Source organism: Stigmatopora argus, chromosome 19, assembly GCF_051989625.1.
Source record: "Stigmatopora argus isolate UIUO_Sarg chromosome 19, RoL_Sarg_1.0, whole genome shotgun sequence".
Classification (NCBI taxonomy): domain Eukaryota; kingdom Metazoa; phylum Chordata; class Actinopteri; order Syngnathiformes; family Syngnathidae; genus Stigmatopora; species Stigmatopora argus.
Genome location: NC_135405.1, coordinates 13,301,425 through 13,318,671, shown reverse-complemented (window position 1 = coordinate 13,318,671; position 17,247 = coordinate 13,301,425). Strand labels below are relative to the sequence as shown.

Genomic DNA, 17,247 nt, shown 5'->3' with positions numbered 1-17,247 from the left:
ATTTTCCCCAAAAGTTCTGGACGAAGCCACCAGCGCCTTGACGGAGGAGGCGGAAACCAAACTGTACCGCACGTGCAAGCGCCTTGGCATGACTCTGGTCAGCGTGGGACACCGCACCAGCTTGGAGAAGGTCTGTTTTTTCACCATTTATTACCTACACACATTGTTGTTTTTGTACATGATATCAACAACAACAAAACATCCTCCACTATGGATCACTTAGCTTCTCCTTCTTCCCGTTATAGCACCACGACATCCAGCTGAAATTATGCGGCGACGGCGACTGGGAGTTGAAACGGATAAAAGGGACTTCGGCGGAGACTGCCACGTGAGGAGGAAAAACCTGCTTTTTGACGGCGGTAGATGTCAATGTCTCCGCCGAGTTGGACCCTTCTATGACCTCTGATTCAACAAATCATCTCTAAAAGTGGATTGTTTACATTGTTTTCTTCTACAGGTGTTCCAAAATGTTTGACCCCATTTCGTAGGCCTGACTGACCTTGGAAGCTAAGCAGGGTCAGTTCTAGTTGGTACTTGGATGGGAGACCGACCGACAGCCTGCTGCAAGCTCTTACGTTAGCTCAAATGCTAGTGTTCACTTCCTTAGCCTGTGAGATGCATTGAGATATCTAATATACACATTTTGTAACGTCTGGGATCCTCCCAGCTTCTAGCTAAGTGGGTTCAAATCCTTGCCGAACACCAAAAGCGACGGGGACTGTTACAAAATGTGTATATTATTGTACTCACTGCATCTCACAGGCTAAGGAAGTGAGCATTCTAGCACTTGAGCTAACATAAGAGCTTACAGCAGGCGGTCAGTTGGTTTCCCATCCAAGTACTAACCAGGCCTGACCCTGCTTAGCATCCAAGGTCACAATCTGTGAAAATTGGAACGAAAATTGGCCTATGAGATGAGGTCAAACATTTTGGAAAAGCCTGAAATTGCATACAAAAGAAATAAAACGGTTTGTGAAACGAAAACCTGGAGTCCACGTTCATTCCCCACAAAGGTCACGATGACCTTGGATGATCTCCTGCACGGCCGCGGGGTCGTCCAAGGTGCTGAGGTCGCCCAGGTCGCCGACGTCTCGCTCCACCACCTTGCGTAAAACCCGACGCATGATCTTGCCCGAACGGGTCTTCGGGAGCCGTTGGACAAACTGTGCCAGTAAAAAGAATCCAATTAGATTAAATTGACAACTTCCATCTCAGAAAACTAGTAAGGACGGTACGAACCTGGATGTGATCGGGGCAGGCGTACTTGGCGATCTTGTCGGAAACGCTCCGGTTGATCTGCGAGGTCAGGTCGCCATTTTGCGCATCTTGTTTGAGGACCACGAACGCGTAGACGCCTAGAAAAAGAAAAACAAAAATTTGACTTTTGCAGCTTTCCGTGGCAGCGAACTTAGATAAGAACTAACCTTGCCCTTTGATTGGATGAGAGCAGCCGATCACGGCCGACTCGGCCACCGACGAGCATTGGTTCTATGGCGACAAGTGTTAGCGTTAGCAAGAGAAAAAGCTTCTAGACGTACAAAACAATTAGGTCAAAGATCTTCTCGATCTTCTCTTACCACCACATCTTCGATCTCCGCCGTTCCGATCCGGTGTCCGCTCACGTTGATGACGTCATCCAGGCGCCCCGTGATCTGATAGTGCCCGTCTTTGGAACGATGGGCGCCGTCTCCGGTGAAGAAATAACCTGCGTGGACGCCAAAACCTCCTTGAATTATGCGCTAAAAAAAAGATACAACACGTTCCTGTGACGACCACGTCACTCAGAATAAAGGTTCCAATTGAGGTGAAAAAACTTGGCAAGTCAAATAAATGAAAATATATTTTTAAAAATGTTATACTTGCCAATATTGCTCAAAAGTGTAAGCTAGTTAGCCAAGCTTTTCAATGGTTTCTTTACAACCAAAAGCATGGAACACGACCACAGAAAATGGTGCGTTTAGGAACAGCCCAGAAAACGCAGCGCTTTGCAAGGCAATACAGCATATGTGTGTTATGGTTATTCAAATCGGAGGTTGTTTGACTTTGACTGTCAGTGCAAAACGACGTTAGGTGAGGAAGCAAACACGTGTAAATTGTAACCCGAGGACTCAAACTTACCGGGGTACGGCTTGAAGTAAGTGTCGACGAATCTTTCGTGGTCGTTGTGGATGCTGCGGGCCATTCCCGGCCAAGGCCGAGCCAGGCACAGCGCCCCCGAAGCCTCGGCGGACTTCACCTCTTGGCCCTGAAACGGGACAAAAGGAGCCATGAGAACATTTATAAAAAATAACAGTTAGTTTGATTTTGAAAGCTGCGTTTTTTGCCTAAGGCGGGGTCAGATGAGGATTATCAAATAGTCAGCAGCTGGGTCAATTTGATACCCGCATTTTATCTCCCACACATACCTCTGCGTCCATCAGGGCGGGTTTGATGCCAAGGAAAGGTCTCATGGCCATCCCGGGGATGATCTGGGCGTCGGCTTCCGACGGACGAGGGGCGATGCAAATGCCGCCCGTCTCTGAAAGCACCACAAAACATGCCGGTGGGTTAAAAATGAGCATGTAAAATATGGATGCGACGACTTGAGGCCGACGCAAAGTGGATTAGAAGCTAGTTGGTCAGCTACGGGCTGGGAGGGGGGACTTTGATATATAATCCGATCATTTTTGGGGTTTTGTTTTGGGGGGTGACGGTGCCAAAGGAGGTGGAAAGTAGGGCACAACAGACGGCCGGCTCACGTGAGCTGCCATTGGGTCGGGATAATGCGGACGCAAAATACCAAAACAACGTTGCAGATTTCAATTTCTGTAAATAGGAGTCTAAAATACATGTGAATCAATTAAAAAAATGACTGGACATTATTAACAGAAATATATAGATTTTTTTTCCATGAAGAGACAATTCAGATATTGCACCGGCACCCCCGTGCTGGGAAGATACGACCGGCATAACGCTCTTGATTCGCTCTTGAGTTAGCTTTGACGCAAACGCACCGACAGACGACAGGAATCAAATGAGGTCAAAAAAAATAATACTAATAAGGAGATTACGTTGAGTCAGAGCCGCCATACGCTGACGAAAAACGGCATCCGCCAAATGTGGAGCATGAATAAAGCCACTTACTCCTAATTGGACGCAAACAAGCAGTCGCTTTCCAGCCGCCTACTTAGCATCTCCGTATCCCTAATTCGGTAATTCGTTAATTCCCCGTCCCCACATGTGCTAACGTTCCGATTAGCGTCGGTTAATTCGCCCGTTCCGCCATTTGGTGACCACTCGACCTAATTTAGCGCTCTTTAAACGATGATTAGCAAAAATCCCATGATTATCTTCCCTACGTATGACGCTAAGGCTAATGCTAACGCTAAAGGACTTACCTGTTTGCCACCACGTGTCCACCACGGGGCAGCGGCCCTCGCCCACGACGCCGTGGTACCACTCCCACGCCTCCGTGTTGATGGGCTCGCCCACTGCGGACAATCGGTGCCGGGGCGTCAGTCGGAGGGCGTCCGTGGCGTCCGGGCGGGATCCGCCTTACCGGATCCGAGCGTCTTGAGGCTGGAGCGGTCGTACTTGCGCACCCACTCGTCCCCGTACTTCAGGAGCAAGCGGATGGCCGTAGGGGCGCCGTAGAACTGATTAATTCTCAGTCTCTCCACCGTCTCCCAGTAGCGTCCTATGGAAAAAGAAAAGGAGTCAAAAGGTTGGCGCGGCGGCGCGGTCTGGCTCGTTTTTAGGAAAAAAAGCCTTACTATACTATGTCGTTTTTTTGGGGAAAAAAGCCTTACTATACTATGTTGTTTTTTTAGGAAAAAAGCCTTATCATACTATGTTGTTTTTAAGGGGAAAAAAAAGCCATACTATACTATGTTGTTTTTTAAAGAAAAAAAGCCATACTATACTATGTCGTTTTTTACGGAAAAAAAAGCCTTACTATACTATGTCGTTTTTTTTAGGGAAAAAAAGCCTTACTATACTATGTCGTTTTTTTAGGGAAAAAAAGCCTTACTATATTATGTCGTTTTTTTAAGAAAAAGCCTTACTATACTATGTCGTTTTTTAAGAAAAAAAGCCCTACTATACTATGTCGTTTTTTTTTTAATAAAAAAGCCTTACTATACTATGTTGTTTTTTACGAGAAAAAAAGCCTTACTGTACTATGTCGTTTTTTTGGGAAAAAAGCCTTACTATACTATGTTGTTTTTTTAGGAAAAAAGCCTTACTATACTATGTTGTTTTTTTAGGAAAAAAGCCTTATTATACTATGTTGTTTTTAAGGAAAAAAAAGCCATACTATACTATGTTGTTTTTTAAAGAAAAAAAGCCATACTATACTATGTCGTTTTTTACGAAAAAAAAAGCCTTACTATACTATGTCGTTTTTTTAGGGAAAAAAAGCCTTACTATACTATGTCGTTTTTTTAGGGAAAAAAAGCCTTACTATATTATGTCGTTTTTTTAAGAAAAAGCCTTACTATACTATGTCGTTTTTTAAGAAAAAAAGCCCTACTATACTATGTCGTTTTTTTTTTATAAAAAAGCCTTACTATACTATGTTGTTTTTTACGAGAAAAAAAGCCATACTATACTATGTCGTTTTTTACGAAAAAAAAGCCTTACTATACTATGTCGTTTTTTAAGAAAAAAAGCCTTACTATACTATGTCGTTTTTTTAAGAAAAAAAGCCTTGCTATACTATGTCGTTTTTAAGGGAAAAAGCCTTACTATACTGTGTCGTTTTTAAGGGGAAAAAAGCCTTATTATACTATGTCGTTTTTAAGGGGAAAAAAAGCCTTACTATACTATGTCGTTTTTTAAGAAAAAAAGCCTTACTATACTATGTCGTTTTTTTAAGAAAAAAAGCCTTACTATACTATGTCGTTTTTTTAAGAAAAAAAGCCTTGCTATACTATGTCGTTTTTAAGGAAAAACAGCCTTGCTATACTATGTCGTTTTTGAGGGGAAAAAAGCCTTACTATACTATGTCGTTTTTTTAAAGAAAAAAAGCCTTACTATACTATGTCGTTTTTTAAGAAAAAAAGCCTTACTATACTGTGTCGTTTTTAAGGGGAAAAAAGCCTTATTATACTATGTCGTTTTTAAGGGGAAAAAAAGCCTTACTATACTATGTCGTTTTTTAAGAAAAAAAGCTTTACTATACAATGTCGTTTTTAAGGAAAAAAAGCCTTACTATACTATGTCGTTTTTAAGGGAAAAAAGCCTTACTATACTATGTCGTTTTTTAAGAAAAAAAGCTTTACTACACTATGTCGTATTTAAGGAAAAAAAGCCTTACTATACTATGTCGTTTTTTAAGAAAAAAAGCTTTACTATACTATGTCGTTTTTTAAGAAAAAAAGCCTTACTATACTATGTCGTTTTTTAAGAAAAAAAGCCTTACTATACTATGTCGTTTTTTAAGAAAAAAAGCTTTACTATACTATGTCGTTTTTAAGGAAAAAAAGCCTTACTATACAATGTCGTTTTTTAAGAAAAAAAGCCTTACTATACTATGTCGTTTTTAAGGGGAAAAAAGCCTTACTATACTATGTCGTTTTTTAAGAAAAAAAGCCTTACTATACTATGTCGTTTTTAAAAAAAAAAGCCTTACTATACTATGTCGTTTTTAAGGAAAAAAAGCCTTACTATACTATGTCGTTTTTTAAGAAAAAAAGCTTTACTATACTATGTCGTTTTTAAGGAAAAAAAGCCTTATTATACTATGTCGTTTTTTAAGAAAAAAAGCCTTACTATACTATGTCGTTTTTTAAGAAAAAAAGCTTTACTATACTATGTCGTTTTTAAGGAAAAAAAGCCTTACTATACTATGTCGTTTTTTAAGAAAAAAAGCCTTACTATACTATGTCGTTTTTTAAGAAAAAAAGCTTTACTATACTATGTCGTTTTTAAGGAAAAAAAGCCTTACTATACTATGTCGTTTTTTAAGAAAAAAAGCCTTACTATACTATGTCGTTTTTAAGGGGAAAAAAGCCGTATTATACTATGTCGTTTTTTAAGAAAAAAAGCCTTACTATACTATGTCGTTTTTTAAGAAAAAAAGCCTTGCTATACTATGTCGTTTTTTTAAAGAAAAAAAGCCTTACTATACTATGTCGTTTTTTAAGAAAAAAAGCTTTACTATACTATGTCGTTTTTAAGGAAAAAAAGCCTTACTATACTATGTCGTTTTTTAAGAAAAAAAGCCTTACTATACTATGTCGTTTTTAAGGGGAAAAAGCCTTATTATACTATGTCGTTTTTAAGGAAAAAAAGCCTTACTATACTATGTCGTTTTTTAAGAAAAAAAGCCTTACTATACTATGTCGTTTTTTTTAAGAAAAAAAGCCTTACTATACTATGTCGTTTTTTAAGAAAAAAAGCCTTGCTATACTATGTCGTTTTTTTAAAGAAAAAAAGCCTTACTATACTATGTCGTTTTTTAAGAAAAAAAGCTTTACTATACTATGTCGTTTTTAAGGAAAAAAAGCCTTACTATACTATGTCGTTTTTTAAGAAAAAAAGCCTTACTATACTATGTCGTTGTTTTAAGAAAAAAAGCCTTACTATACTATGTCGTTTTTTAAGAAAAAAAGCCTTACTATACTATGTCGTTTTTAAGGGGAAAAAGCCTTATTATACTATGACGTTTTTAAGGAAAAAAAGCCTTACTATACTATGTCGTTTTTTAAGAAAAAAAGCCTTACTATACTATGTCGTTTTTTCAAGAAAAAAAGCCTTACTATACTATGTCGTTTTTAAGGAAAAAAAGCCTTGCTATACTATGTCGTTTTTTTTAAGAAAAAAAGCCTTACTATACTATGTTGTTTTTTAAGAAAAAAAAGCCTTACTATACTATGTCGTTTTTAAGGGGAAAAAAGCCTTATTATACTATGTCGTTTTTTAAGAAAAAAACCATACTATACTACAAGGTAAGAGGGAGTCAAAAAAGGTTGGCGCGGCGGCGCGGTCTGGCTCGCCTTCGTACCCGGGTCGGGGTAAACGGGTGTGCTCTCGAACAGGACGCTGGTGCCGCCGTTGGCCAAAGGTCCGTAGACGGCGTAGCTGTGTCCGGTGATCCAACCGATGTCGGCCACGCAGCCGAACACGTCGCCGTCGTTGTAGTCGAAGACGTACTGGTGAACCAAAAAAAAAGGGGGAGGAGCTCGGCTGCCGTCCTTTCGCCGACGTCTTCTCACCTTATGCGTGAGCGAGGCGTAGAGAAGGTAGCCGGCCTGCGTGTGGACCAGACCTTTGGGCTTGCCGGTGCTGCCCGACGTGTACAGCAGGAACAGGACGTCCTCGCTGTCCATGGCGGCCGGCGGGCACGCCGCGTCCTCCGCCATCATCTCCTGGAAAGGCGGGCGAGGGGATTTAGGCGGCGGTTCGGAGGGAGCGAACCGCTTTGGTGTGGTCTCGCCTCCTCCATGTCCACGTCTTTGGCGGTCGCGGCCACCGGCGCCCCCGTGCGCTTGACCACAAAGACCTGGCGCACCGACGGGCAGTCGCGGACCGCCGCGTCCACCGTGGACTTCAGGGGGGTGACTTTGCCGCCTCGGACGCTTTCGTCCACGGTGATGACGGTGCTGGAGCGCGCTAGAAGACATTTCATGGCCAAAAAAAAATTGAGGTCAGCTTTAAGGCCGTTAAGGGAACTTTTAAATAAGTCGTCAAAGGAAACGACAAACATAATAAGTTGCTCTTTGCTCTCCGTCGCCTTCAAACACTCAAATTGGCTCCGCAATAAAGAATGATCTTATCTTATCTTCCAAAAGGAAATAGTGAGCTATTAACTACCGTAATTACTCGAATATAACACGCAGGTTTTTGCAAAATAATTAATTCCAATAGTTGGGGGTGCGTGTTATAATCAAAAACTATTTTTTTTTTTTTTTTTTTTTTTTTTTTTTTTTTTTTTTTTTTTTTTTTTTTTTTTTTTTTTTTGTGTCTTGTTACATGGCCCTTAGCCTGGTGCTTTTTCTTGCCAAATAAATTGAATTGAAATTGAATTGAATAAAATAAATTACAAATTTTCGATCGAAAAAAGCATTGTCAAACTCACTTTGACGCACGGATTTTACGTCATCTCGTAGAGCCGACGCACGGATTTTACGTCATCTCGTGAAGCCGACGCACGGATTTTACGTCATCTCGTAAAGCCGAGACCACCACTGCCCCCCTCTAGCCTCGTACCCGTCTCAGTTCACCCTCTCTCAGTTCAGTGTTATAATCAATAACTAAAATAAATTACAAATTTTCGATCGAAAAAAGCATTGTCAAACTCACTTTGACGCACGGATTTTACGTCATCTCGTAAAGCCAATCGGATGATGTGTTGTGGGAGGAAGAGGAAGTGGATGAAGGAAGCGTGGACGTTGATAGGATTCTCAACGAAGAGATGTATGAGAGGACAGACAAAGAGAGAGAGGAACTTTTCATTTGAAGGATTCTAATGAATAAATTTGTTTGAACAAAACAATCGTGAAACGAAGAAAAAAAGGTACGATTTCTGATTTTCGTCAGCGGGAAATTTTAGGTGCGCACTATATTCGAGTACTGCGTTTTTCCAGATTTTTTTGGCCCAAAGTTATACCTGCGTGTTATTTTCGAGTGCGCGTTATATTCGAGTAATTACGGTAACTCCCTGATAAATCATCACTTTAAAAAAAATGTATCCTAAGAAAACATAACAAATACAAAATGTATCTTTAACGAGGACAGGCAGCGAACGGATAGGTCGCCCATCACCCTTGACAAGAGTATGAAAAAAAAAAATTGGACACCTTACCGTCTCTAATTCGCTCGGCGAGGGCTTCGGCGCTGAATCCGGCGAAGACCACGTTGTGTGCGGCGCCCACGCGGGCGCAAGCTAGCATGGACGCCACGGCTAGCGGGCAAGGCGGCATGTAGATGGTGACGCAGTCGCCCTTCTTCACGCCGCGTCGCCTCAGCAGGTTACCGGCGCGACAGGTCATCTCCAGGAGCTCCCTGTGGAGAAAGTCAATGAGTTCATTTGGCATCACTGCCTTCTCACTACTTACGGTAAATTTTGGCAACACTTTCTAGTCATTTTAGGGGACTTGTGGTAAATTTGGCATCACCTCTTTGTCATTTTAGAAGTTAAGGTAAATTTTATGCCACTTTCTTGTCATTTTGGGGGAATTATGGTAAATTTTGCAACACTTTCTTATCATTTTAGGGTACTTACGGTAAATTTGGCATCACTTTCTTGTCATTTTTCGGGACTTAACGTAAATTTGGTATCACTTTCTCGTCATTTTAGGGGACTTACGGTAAATTTGGCACCACCTCGTCATTTTACAGGAGTTACGGTAAATTCCACCCGGAACCGCCCCCAGTATTGAGCCACTTTTGGGCCACAAGCCACACCTTTGACACCACTGCTCTCAAGACTATACATGTTGTGGTCCCCTGGTCTTTGCGGAGAGCTAATGGTCCTATTTGGCGAGTTTTGGTCTTGGATTGGACAGCCACTGACCTGTAGGTGACCTTGACCTCGGTTCCGGGTTCGTCCCGTTCCCAGATGAGCGCCACCTTGTCCGGATCTCTGCGCGCGTGACGATCCAGGCAATTGACTACAGTTTGGAGACAAAACATTGGGTCATATAATCACACCATTTTTTCCATGCAAAGTTCTCAATGCTTATGCAACAACAAATTTGAACAGGATGTGCTTTCTTTTTTAAAATAAATGTACTGACAGTCTGTCAAAGTTAGTTGTCGACCCGTCTGGGTGTTCCGACTCACCGGAGACGTTGAGCCGTCCTCCCCGGAACCAGCTCACCTGGCCCCGCTCCATGTCGCAGTGGAGGACGTGGCCAAACGGGCTGATCCAGTCCAGCCGGCGCCGAGCCACGGCGGCCCAAAAGTTCTCCGGCTGGCCGACCGAGAACTCCTGGAGCCCCGCGCGGTCCCGCACGCCCGGGAAGCCCGCCGCCTCGGCCAAGAACGTCGTCAGCGTCCGGCGGCCCACCGCGGCCGCTTTTGCGCACCCGCGCGAGAGCCACATTTTGTAGGACAGAGAAAGAGAGGAAAGAGAAAGAGAGCGAAAGGGGGCCCCCCGGCCCCAGGCTAACTCCAAATATGACGGCAAAACATTCCGTTCTGCGGTTTATGGAGAGGAGCGCCTGTATAAGAAGAGGGTTGGACTTGTTTTCCCTGAAGGGCGGTACAAGAACTACCACAACACGTTTTCCCCCCTCCCCTGAAAGCAATAAAAGCACTCAATTCCAAAGTAGGAAGAAACTTTTCAGCTTTGCTTACGCCGATGGCTGTTAAATATCCCGTTTTAATCAGATTGCATACATATGTACAAAGACAAAGAGGGGAAATCCAAGTATGATACACTTTGGGAGGAGGACTATGTACATGGGGCTGTTTTTCACATTAGAGTTGGGGGTCTTGCCAGCAAAGGAGGTCCCAGTCACGTCACGGCGTGACCGATTCTTTGTGCTGGCGCTCGCCATTGGAGGGCCAAGTGAGGAGGAACAAACATTGAATGGACAGTGAACCCTTGCCAATTCCAAAGTAGCCAAATTGCTCATCCTGTCTCTTTTGCTTTCTATAATACTGCACCAAAATGCCAAGTGCTTAAAAAAGATTGGAGATCTGCAGACGTCCAATGTAGAGTCTACCATGTTAAAAAAATATGATTTTTTTGCATTAGTGTTGCGCTTTAACGTTAATTTCTTCTCATAAAATGTCAAAAATTCCCACCGAAAAACGTGAAATGGATCGCAAAGCTGTTCAGGATAAAAGCTCAAATCAAGTGGCATTTTAAGATTAAAATGGACACTTGTTATTGCCCAAATGGCCATTGGGGATAGCGGCGGGTTCACCGCGCGTATTCAACGTGTCCCATTTTAGTTGGAAAAAGGTTCCCGGTTAGATCTCCGCCTCGTCCTCGCGCTTGCTGAGGATCTTGGCGTTGTGCTCCTGTGCTTTGGCTCGCAGCACGGCGATACTGTGCACCCGTTGTTGGTCTCCGTGGCCGTCCGGGTGGCCTTTTTCCTCCTCCTCGCCGCCCGCTTTCCCCCCCACGCTCCTCTCGTCCTCCGGCGTTTCCACGGACTTCTTGTGCATGCCTGAAGGACAGACGCCAGCCTTTTTTTAAAAGTGCGAATTGAGCGGGGGCCTAACTTCCCCCTCGATCGATGACGAGCCGCCCGCCGGATTTGGCCCGCTCGATGGACGCCGGGCCGTGGGGAGCTACGGATCTAATCTGTCCTAATCAAGTGGGATTATCGCGCCATCGAGCGCCGCCGTGGGATCGAGCGCTTTGACGCTCGGCGGCCTCTCCCGTGGGAAAGACGGCGAGAGACGGTGTCTGAATTTTTTTGGTCGACGAGAGGTTGTCTTAGGGAAATAACAAGAATTTAGGAAAATGGGACGTATTTAGGATAAGGAGTGGATTTGTTCTATTTGCAAAAATCTCTTTTGCCAGGATGGAAAAGGGAAAACAAGAGGGTGAATGTGGGAAAACACACAAAAAAGAAGGTGCACACTCACTCAGGAAAAAATGAGGAAAAAATATGATGGGTCTTTTTCCAAAATGCATAAACATTTGTTGCTTCCGAGTTATGGAGGACGGAAAAGGGAAAACTAGCGGGGGGAAAAGGGTAAAAAAATAAAATAATAATAATGATCTCTAAAAAAAAAAAACTTAGCGACATCAAGTATTATACTGGGGGCTCTTTTGCAATTTCAGAAAACTCCAATCTTGCAGGAAAAGGGAAAACAAGTGGTAGATACATTAATGAATGTATTTTTTTTTTAAATTTAGAGTTGGCATTTATCTTCCCTATTTTATTACATGCCTTGAATCACGATGAAATTTGACATGAATCTAAAGATGACTCGGCCTATATTTTTTAAATTTGATGTGAATCTAAAGATGACTTAGCGGAGAGCCCTGTGGAACGCCTCACCACATTTTTAATCTTACGCCGCCCGACAAATGAACCCCCCGAAACGAATCCCCGAAGCGCGTTGGCTTACCTAGCAACCAGGGCGCGTAGGACTCGGTGACGCCCTCCTTGGCCGATTTGAGGATGGATTCGGGTAGCGGGATGGAGTGGCGCACCATGGCGCCGTAGAGGCCGTACTCGGCCATCACGCTGCTGCGCCCCCAGCACTTTTCCCTCTTCCGCCACTTGGCCCGACGATTCTGGAACCACACCTGGGGAAAACATGACACCAATCAATCAGAGGGAATACTCAGAATTTAAATAAATAAATAAATAATGTACAAATGTATCGGATGTTTTCCATGAGAAACGAATATTGACCCTCTGGAGGTTGCCTTTTTCGGGGCAACAGGCGCTCATTCTTTTCTCCAGATGGATTTTGCGGCCGGTAATAGCCTCGGCGAGCTCATGAATATGAACGAGCGTCATAAAACGGAGGCGCCGGGCGGAATGAGATTGGCGCGCGGGGACGGGATTAAAAACGATCAAAGCGGGGAAAGCTATTCAGGTAGATCGGATGACAACCTCCATCTCATAAAAAGATGGGCCTCAGATGAGCGATGGCGCTTCCGACGGCAGCCGGCGGGCGCCCCCCGTGACCTCGAAGGCGCCCAGGCTGATTGAAAAAGAACTTCATTTGCGGGCCCGGTGGGCTCGGCTGCCAAATATCCCGGGAAATTAAAAAAGGAAGCCGGCCGGGGGGGACGAGGGGGGCGGCCATTACATGCTAATTCCGCTTGTGCTTTCATGAAGACGAAAAAAAAGTGTACTCAAATCATCTTGATGTATGAAAATGTCATGAATCTATCCGCCTCGATGAGGGATTTTTAAAAAAAGTGTAATCGTTAAAATAAACCCAAAAATATGAATGACTATAAGATAAAACACGTCATAACTAATAAGGAAAATTACATTCATGGATTAAAGCGAAAAAATAAAATATTTAATATTTATTCAAATAAATACAACACAATAACTTGCAGTCATAAATAAAATAAATTTAAAACTAAGAGCAAAAAAATAGATTATGGGGAAAGTAAAGGGAATTGAGGGGGCCTCTACCGCCCTCTGCTGAAGGATTTTTGTAATGACACCTTGAAACGAAAATAAAGAAATAAAAAAGCATTTTCTTCTAACATTTACAAATAAACGTCACCACTATTTTTCTTTACCTCCAGTGACGGCAATAGACGTCCAATTCTTCCAATTGACTCACCTGTATCCTGTCTTCGGGCAATTCCGTCTTCATGGAGAGCATCTCCCGAGCGTACACGTCCGGGTAGTGGGCCTCGTTGAAGGCTTTTTCCAGTTCTTCCAGTTGGTACGAGGTGAAAATGGTTCTGCATGCCAAAAAAAATGGAAATCTTATTATGAAATTATAAAGTTGTTGTTTTTTGCTATCTTTCGATCATCCAACAGTAGTGGATGTCTATGAGAATTTGTTATCTTGAAAAATAGACAATGCATTGTCATATTGTATGTCATTTAAATAATTTGTCATATGTAAAGAGGAAATGACAATTATGTATATATTATTATAATAAAAAACATGTTTTTTACCTGTGTCGTCTTTTCTTTCTTTTCTTGCTTTGGCTCAACGAGGATTTGGAGTACTTCTTATCATTCGGGGGAAGGCTCATGTCATCTGAATCTAAAAGTCATAAACATATATAGATATTTTGGTGCTGGTTCAAATTTCATAAAATAAAAGATATCATATTTCAAGCCAATCACTAAAACCAAGTCAATTCTAAACACAACACAAAAGGCCTAAAAATACTAGCAAGCCATTTTAGAAATAATCTACAAATCCAAACGAGTGCGATTTAATTTATCGAAACGATCATATTTTTTTTAAAAACTACATTTTGACGACGCAACAGCAAAATAAGGGGGGAATTTTGACAAACGAGCTGGAAAAAAAGATTTCCGAATGTCGATTCCCACAATTAACCCTAGAAGAAAAAAAATCTCACGATTCCAATATTTAACCCTCGCCAAAATCGCACGATTCCCACATTTAACGCTGGACAAAATGTCGTGAGTTCTCACCCGAGCTGGCCGAGTGTCGTCCGTCCAACAAGCGCGCGTTAGTCCGGCCGTGCAAAGGCGGCCGGTGCGCGTTCTGCGCCTCGGACAACACCTCCAGGAAGGCCGGCTGACTGTAGAAGGAACGGATGCCGTCGGGGCCCAGCAGGCCGACGCTCAGCGCGCCGTGGCCGAGCGCCGAGCGAGCCGCCGCCGCCAGGACATGGTGGCCCCGGTGGGGGAGGGCCTCCAGCGGCCGCCTAAGGAGCGCCTGAGCGGCGGCGATGGAGGCGACGGAGGCGGCGTCGCTGGCTGCCGGCACCGCCGACGGCGGCGGCGGCGAGAGCATCGCGGCCACCGCCGGCGGAGGCTCCTTGTTAAGCCCGAGGAGCTCCTGGATGCCGAAGCCCGTTCGGCGGTACGCCTGCTTATTTTCGGAACCGTCCTTTCCGGTCATGATGCGGCTGGGATTTCACTTTTTTTTTTTAGTCGGCCACCGGGCGGGGACGGACGCTCCTCTTTATCCGACTCCCCTCCCACCGCGGCGGGCAACAGGCGGCAGCCAATCGCGGGAGAGCGCACTTCAACTTTCCGCCACGGGCCGGCATTCAACAACACATTAAAAAAATGGCTTTTCGTGGTCGCCCCTAAGCAAAACAACGCTCATTTTTCATCCTCGTTACACGCGTTTTTTTTTTAAGGAAATAATTAGGCAAAGAGGAGCTTAAACTTTCCCCTCTTGATGCTTCCGTCACTGCTCATCTTCGTTGAGCTCATCTGATGGAGCCAACCAGGCGGAATAATCCATTTTCAAATCATTTTGGAAAATACAGCCGTCGTTTTTGTGCATTCGGCAAATTTTAGCAGGGATTTTTTTGGACGTTCATATTCGTCATAGGGGCGAACGGCCGAATTCTAAAAAATAGTGATGGACAATAATCTTTTTTGTCGATTGGCAACCATCAACATATTTGGTGAGATGGAATGATATTTCCATCGAAAAAGAGGACGGCAACTGACGTCCAAACGACTAACGACGCCATTGATCCGTTAGACTCTCGACCTCGCGCGTGCTCATTTGCATATTCTAATTAGGCCGGGGCGATAAAAACGTTTTGTCTTGCTCGCATCTGTTGATATGTTGATGAAGCTAACAACCCCCCCCCCCCCCTTTTTTTTAATCGGCCTTGTGATTCCACCATCATGGACGTCCTACTTTAGGGTATTGAGGACACACACGGCAAACAGTTTGGATAATAATCTTACTGTAAATATCATTTATTTCATGTAAAAAAGTGTGATTTTTTTTCCCACCCAAAAAATGTCATCTAATCGGCTATTTAATCAATTAGGAGACAGTTAGATTTTTTTTTGTAGAACCGTCCTGAGGGACGTCAACACGTTTGGAGATGCTCTCTGATAAGAGAGGACGCCATGTTGGCCATCTGGAGGACACACTGCTTTTGGAACAAATAAATCAAAATTGAACAATAATGGAGTGATGCTTAAATAGGCTAAGGGGCTTTTCAAGGCCGAATTGTGACGTCACATGTTAGGATTTTCTCTATTTCTTTTTAGAAATAAAAATAAAACAGATAACATTACATGAGCATCAGTATTTCATATTTGTTGTGTTTACATGCATAGGAATCAGTGTGTATATGATTTTGATAAACATTTTAGGTAGCCTTGTGTGTGTACGGCTGTGTTTTGGGGGCGTAAACCAGGGAGATAAAGCGAAAGACAACAAAGTGGCATTCACAGAATAAGCAGTTGCTCAAAAGTATTTAAGCAGGCTAAATGCAAATTTTTTCAACCGCATATTAAGGTTTAAGAAAAAAAATGACATCACTTGTGGGTGGGGCCATTTGGTGACGTCAGTTATACCCACGTACATTTAATTAATGACATCATAATCATGCATTTTGATCATCAAATCCAATTTTTCTTCCCTCCCCCTCAATAAACGATATTACCTATATTCTAATTTATTTACATTTACATTCTAATTGATGTTCAATAAAAAAATGGTTTTAAAGCTATAAATAGAAGGCGATGATCCACAACATTCGAGTTAATGGGCGGGGTCAAAATGTCTGGCGGTTCCCTCCCCGGACCCTAGTTGAGGCTAAACGCTTCGGAAAAAGCTAGCATCTCCTCCCCCTCTTGGTCAGGATGTCCGCCGCGCTGTCACGGCGCGTTAAAAGGAGTCGTCTTGAGATTTTTTTTGGTGGGCGGGGGGCCGCCCCGACATTAAACGTCCCGAACGAGTCGAGAGCAATTTCTCCCGTCCGGCGAGACGAGGCTCCCGGCGGGAGGCCCGGCCGGGGCGACCCGAGCCAATCCGGGGAGGACAATTAGGGGCCGGACGGGGTGTTCCTGGCGGGGCGTCCGCTCGCCGCCGCGGCTCAAAACAGTCAGGGGCATTGTCTCACCTAATTACGCTGAAACCGGGGGCCCCCTTTTTTTGTGTCGCCGCCGCCACGCCTGTCCGATTCCCTTCCCCTGCCGGGTCGCTGGTCCCCGTCCGCGGCGGGAGTGTGCTAATTACGCCCCAAACGGGGCCCGAGTCATTACGTCGCTTGCGATTACCCCCGAGCCACTGAGTTTTTGGGCGGAACGTCGCCGTTTTCGGAGAAATCCGAGCGACGCGGGGTTGTTGCCCTGGATGGCATCGTGGGAAGTTTTTGCGCGGACATTTTTTTTGTTCGACGGCGGCAATTAGCCGGATGTGAGAAGCCGTCGGGGTCAAAAACGCGACCCGCGAACAAACGCGGGGCTACGTTTGGTCGTCGACGACCTTTTAGCATGGTCGCTAGCCACTAAGGTTATTTAAGCACTATGTAGTTAAAGCTTTAAATCTCATTATACTTGTATAATAAAGGAATTCGATTCAATTCAATTTAGCACGCTAGCTAGCCGCTAAGGCCGCCACGTCAGTTTTTTTCTGATTTCTGGGATTCCACTTTCGTTTTTTCGCGTGGAGACGCACACTGGGCAGGTGCTACGTTAGCACGTCATTCCCGGGCGCTGTTTTAATTAGCTGTCAGTTGGCGCAAATGAATCAAGTGTCCGCTTAATTAAGCAATGCCACCAGGCAGCTCGCATACACGGGCCATTGTGTGAGCTCCATGAGAAAAAAAAGCAGATAGCAAACTTGTTTTGGATCAGGAGTGCAAGCTAACCACCGCACTGTTGCACACACACGGAGGCTAGGATTGTGGGTAAAAATAGG

At 44.0% G+C, this 17,247-nt stretch overlaps 3 protein-coding genes across 5 annotated transcripts in view; 1 reads left to right on the top strand and 2 right to left on the bottom strand.

Annotated features, from left to right (window-relative positions):
- Window positions 1-342, top strand: part of abcd4 (ATP-binding cassette, sub-family D (ALD), member 4) — a 28,724-nt gene extending 28,382 nt beyond the window's left edge. Inside the window, exons 18-19 of one of the 2 annotated variants that reach the window (XM_077586897.1) lie at window positions 15-130; window positions 246-342. In XM_077586897.1, the coding sequence (XP_077443023.1) occupies window positions 15-130; window positions 246-332 (203 nt within the window). In that variant the 3' untranslated portion in view covers window positions 333-342. The other variant, XM_077586896.1, reaches the window with a different exon arrangement.
- Window positions 134-10,082, bottom strand: acss1 (acyl-CoA synthetase short chain family member 1). 2 transcript variants are annotated; one of them, XM_077586895.1, is made up of 14 exons: window positions 9,766-10,081; window positions 9,497-9,593; window positions 8,786-8,985; window positions 7,418-7,593; window positions 7,197-7,349; window positions 6,986-7,133; window positions 3,539-3,676; window positions 3,378-3,470; window positions 2,406-2,518; window positions 2,119-2,245; window positions 1,578-1,705; window positions 1,425-1,488; window positions 1,240-1,355; window positions 134-1,163 (listed from the first exon to the last, which is right to left on the bottom strand). In XM_077586895.1, exons 1-14 carry the CDS (start codon window positions 10,025-10,027, stop codon window positions 999-1,001), a joined length of 1,980 nt encoding a protein of 659 aa, XP_077443021.1. In that variant the 5' UTR covers window positions 10,028-10,081; the 3' UTR covers window positions 134-998. The 2 variants fall into 2 exon arrangements, 1 of the variants encoding a protein (XP_077443021.1); XR_013296786.1 differs by lacking the exon at window positions 134-1,163 and having other exon boundaries at window positions 1,273-1,355; window positions 1,578-1,739; window positions 9,766-10,082.
- Window positions 10,083-10,286: 204 nt separating this feature from the next.
- Window positions 10,287-14,510, bottom strand: LOC144064395 (visual system homeobox 2-like). The gene is made up of 5 exons (XM_077586899.1): window positions 14,037-14,510; window positions 13,545-13,635; window positions 13,201-13,324; window positions 12,016-12,196; window positions 10,287-11,102 (listed from the first exon to the last, which is right to left on the bottom strand). Exons 1-5 carry the CDS (start codon window positions 14,467-14,469, stop codon window positions 10,903-10,905), a joined length of 1,029 nt encoding a protein of 342 aa, XP_077443025.1. The 5' UTR covers window positions 14,470-14,510; the 3' UTR covers window positions 10,287-10,902.
- Window positions 14,511-17,247: the final 2,737 nt, after the last annotated feature.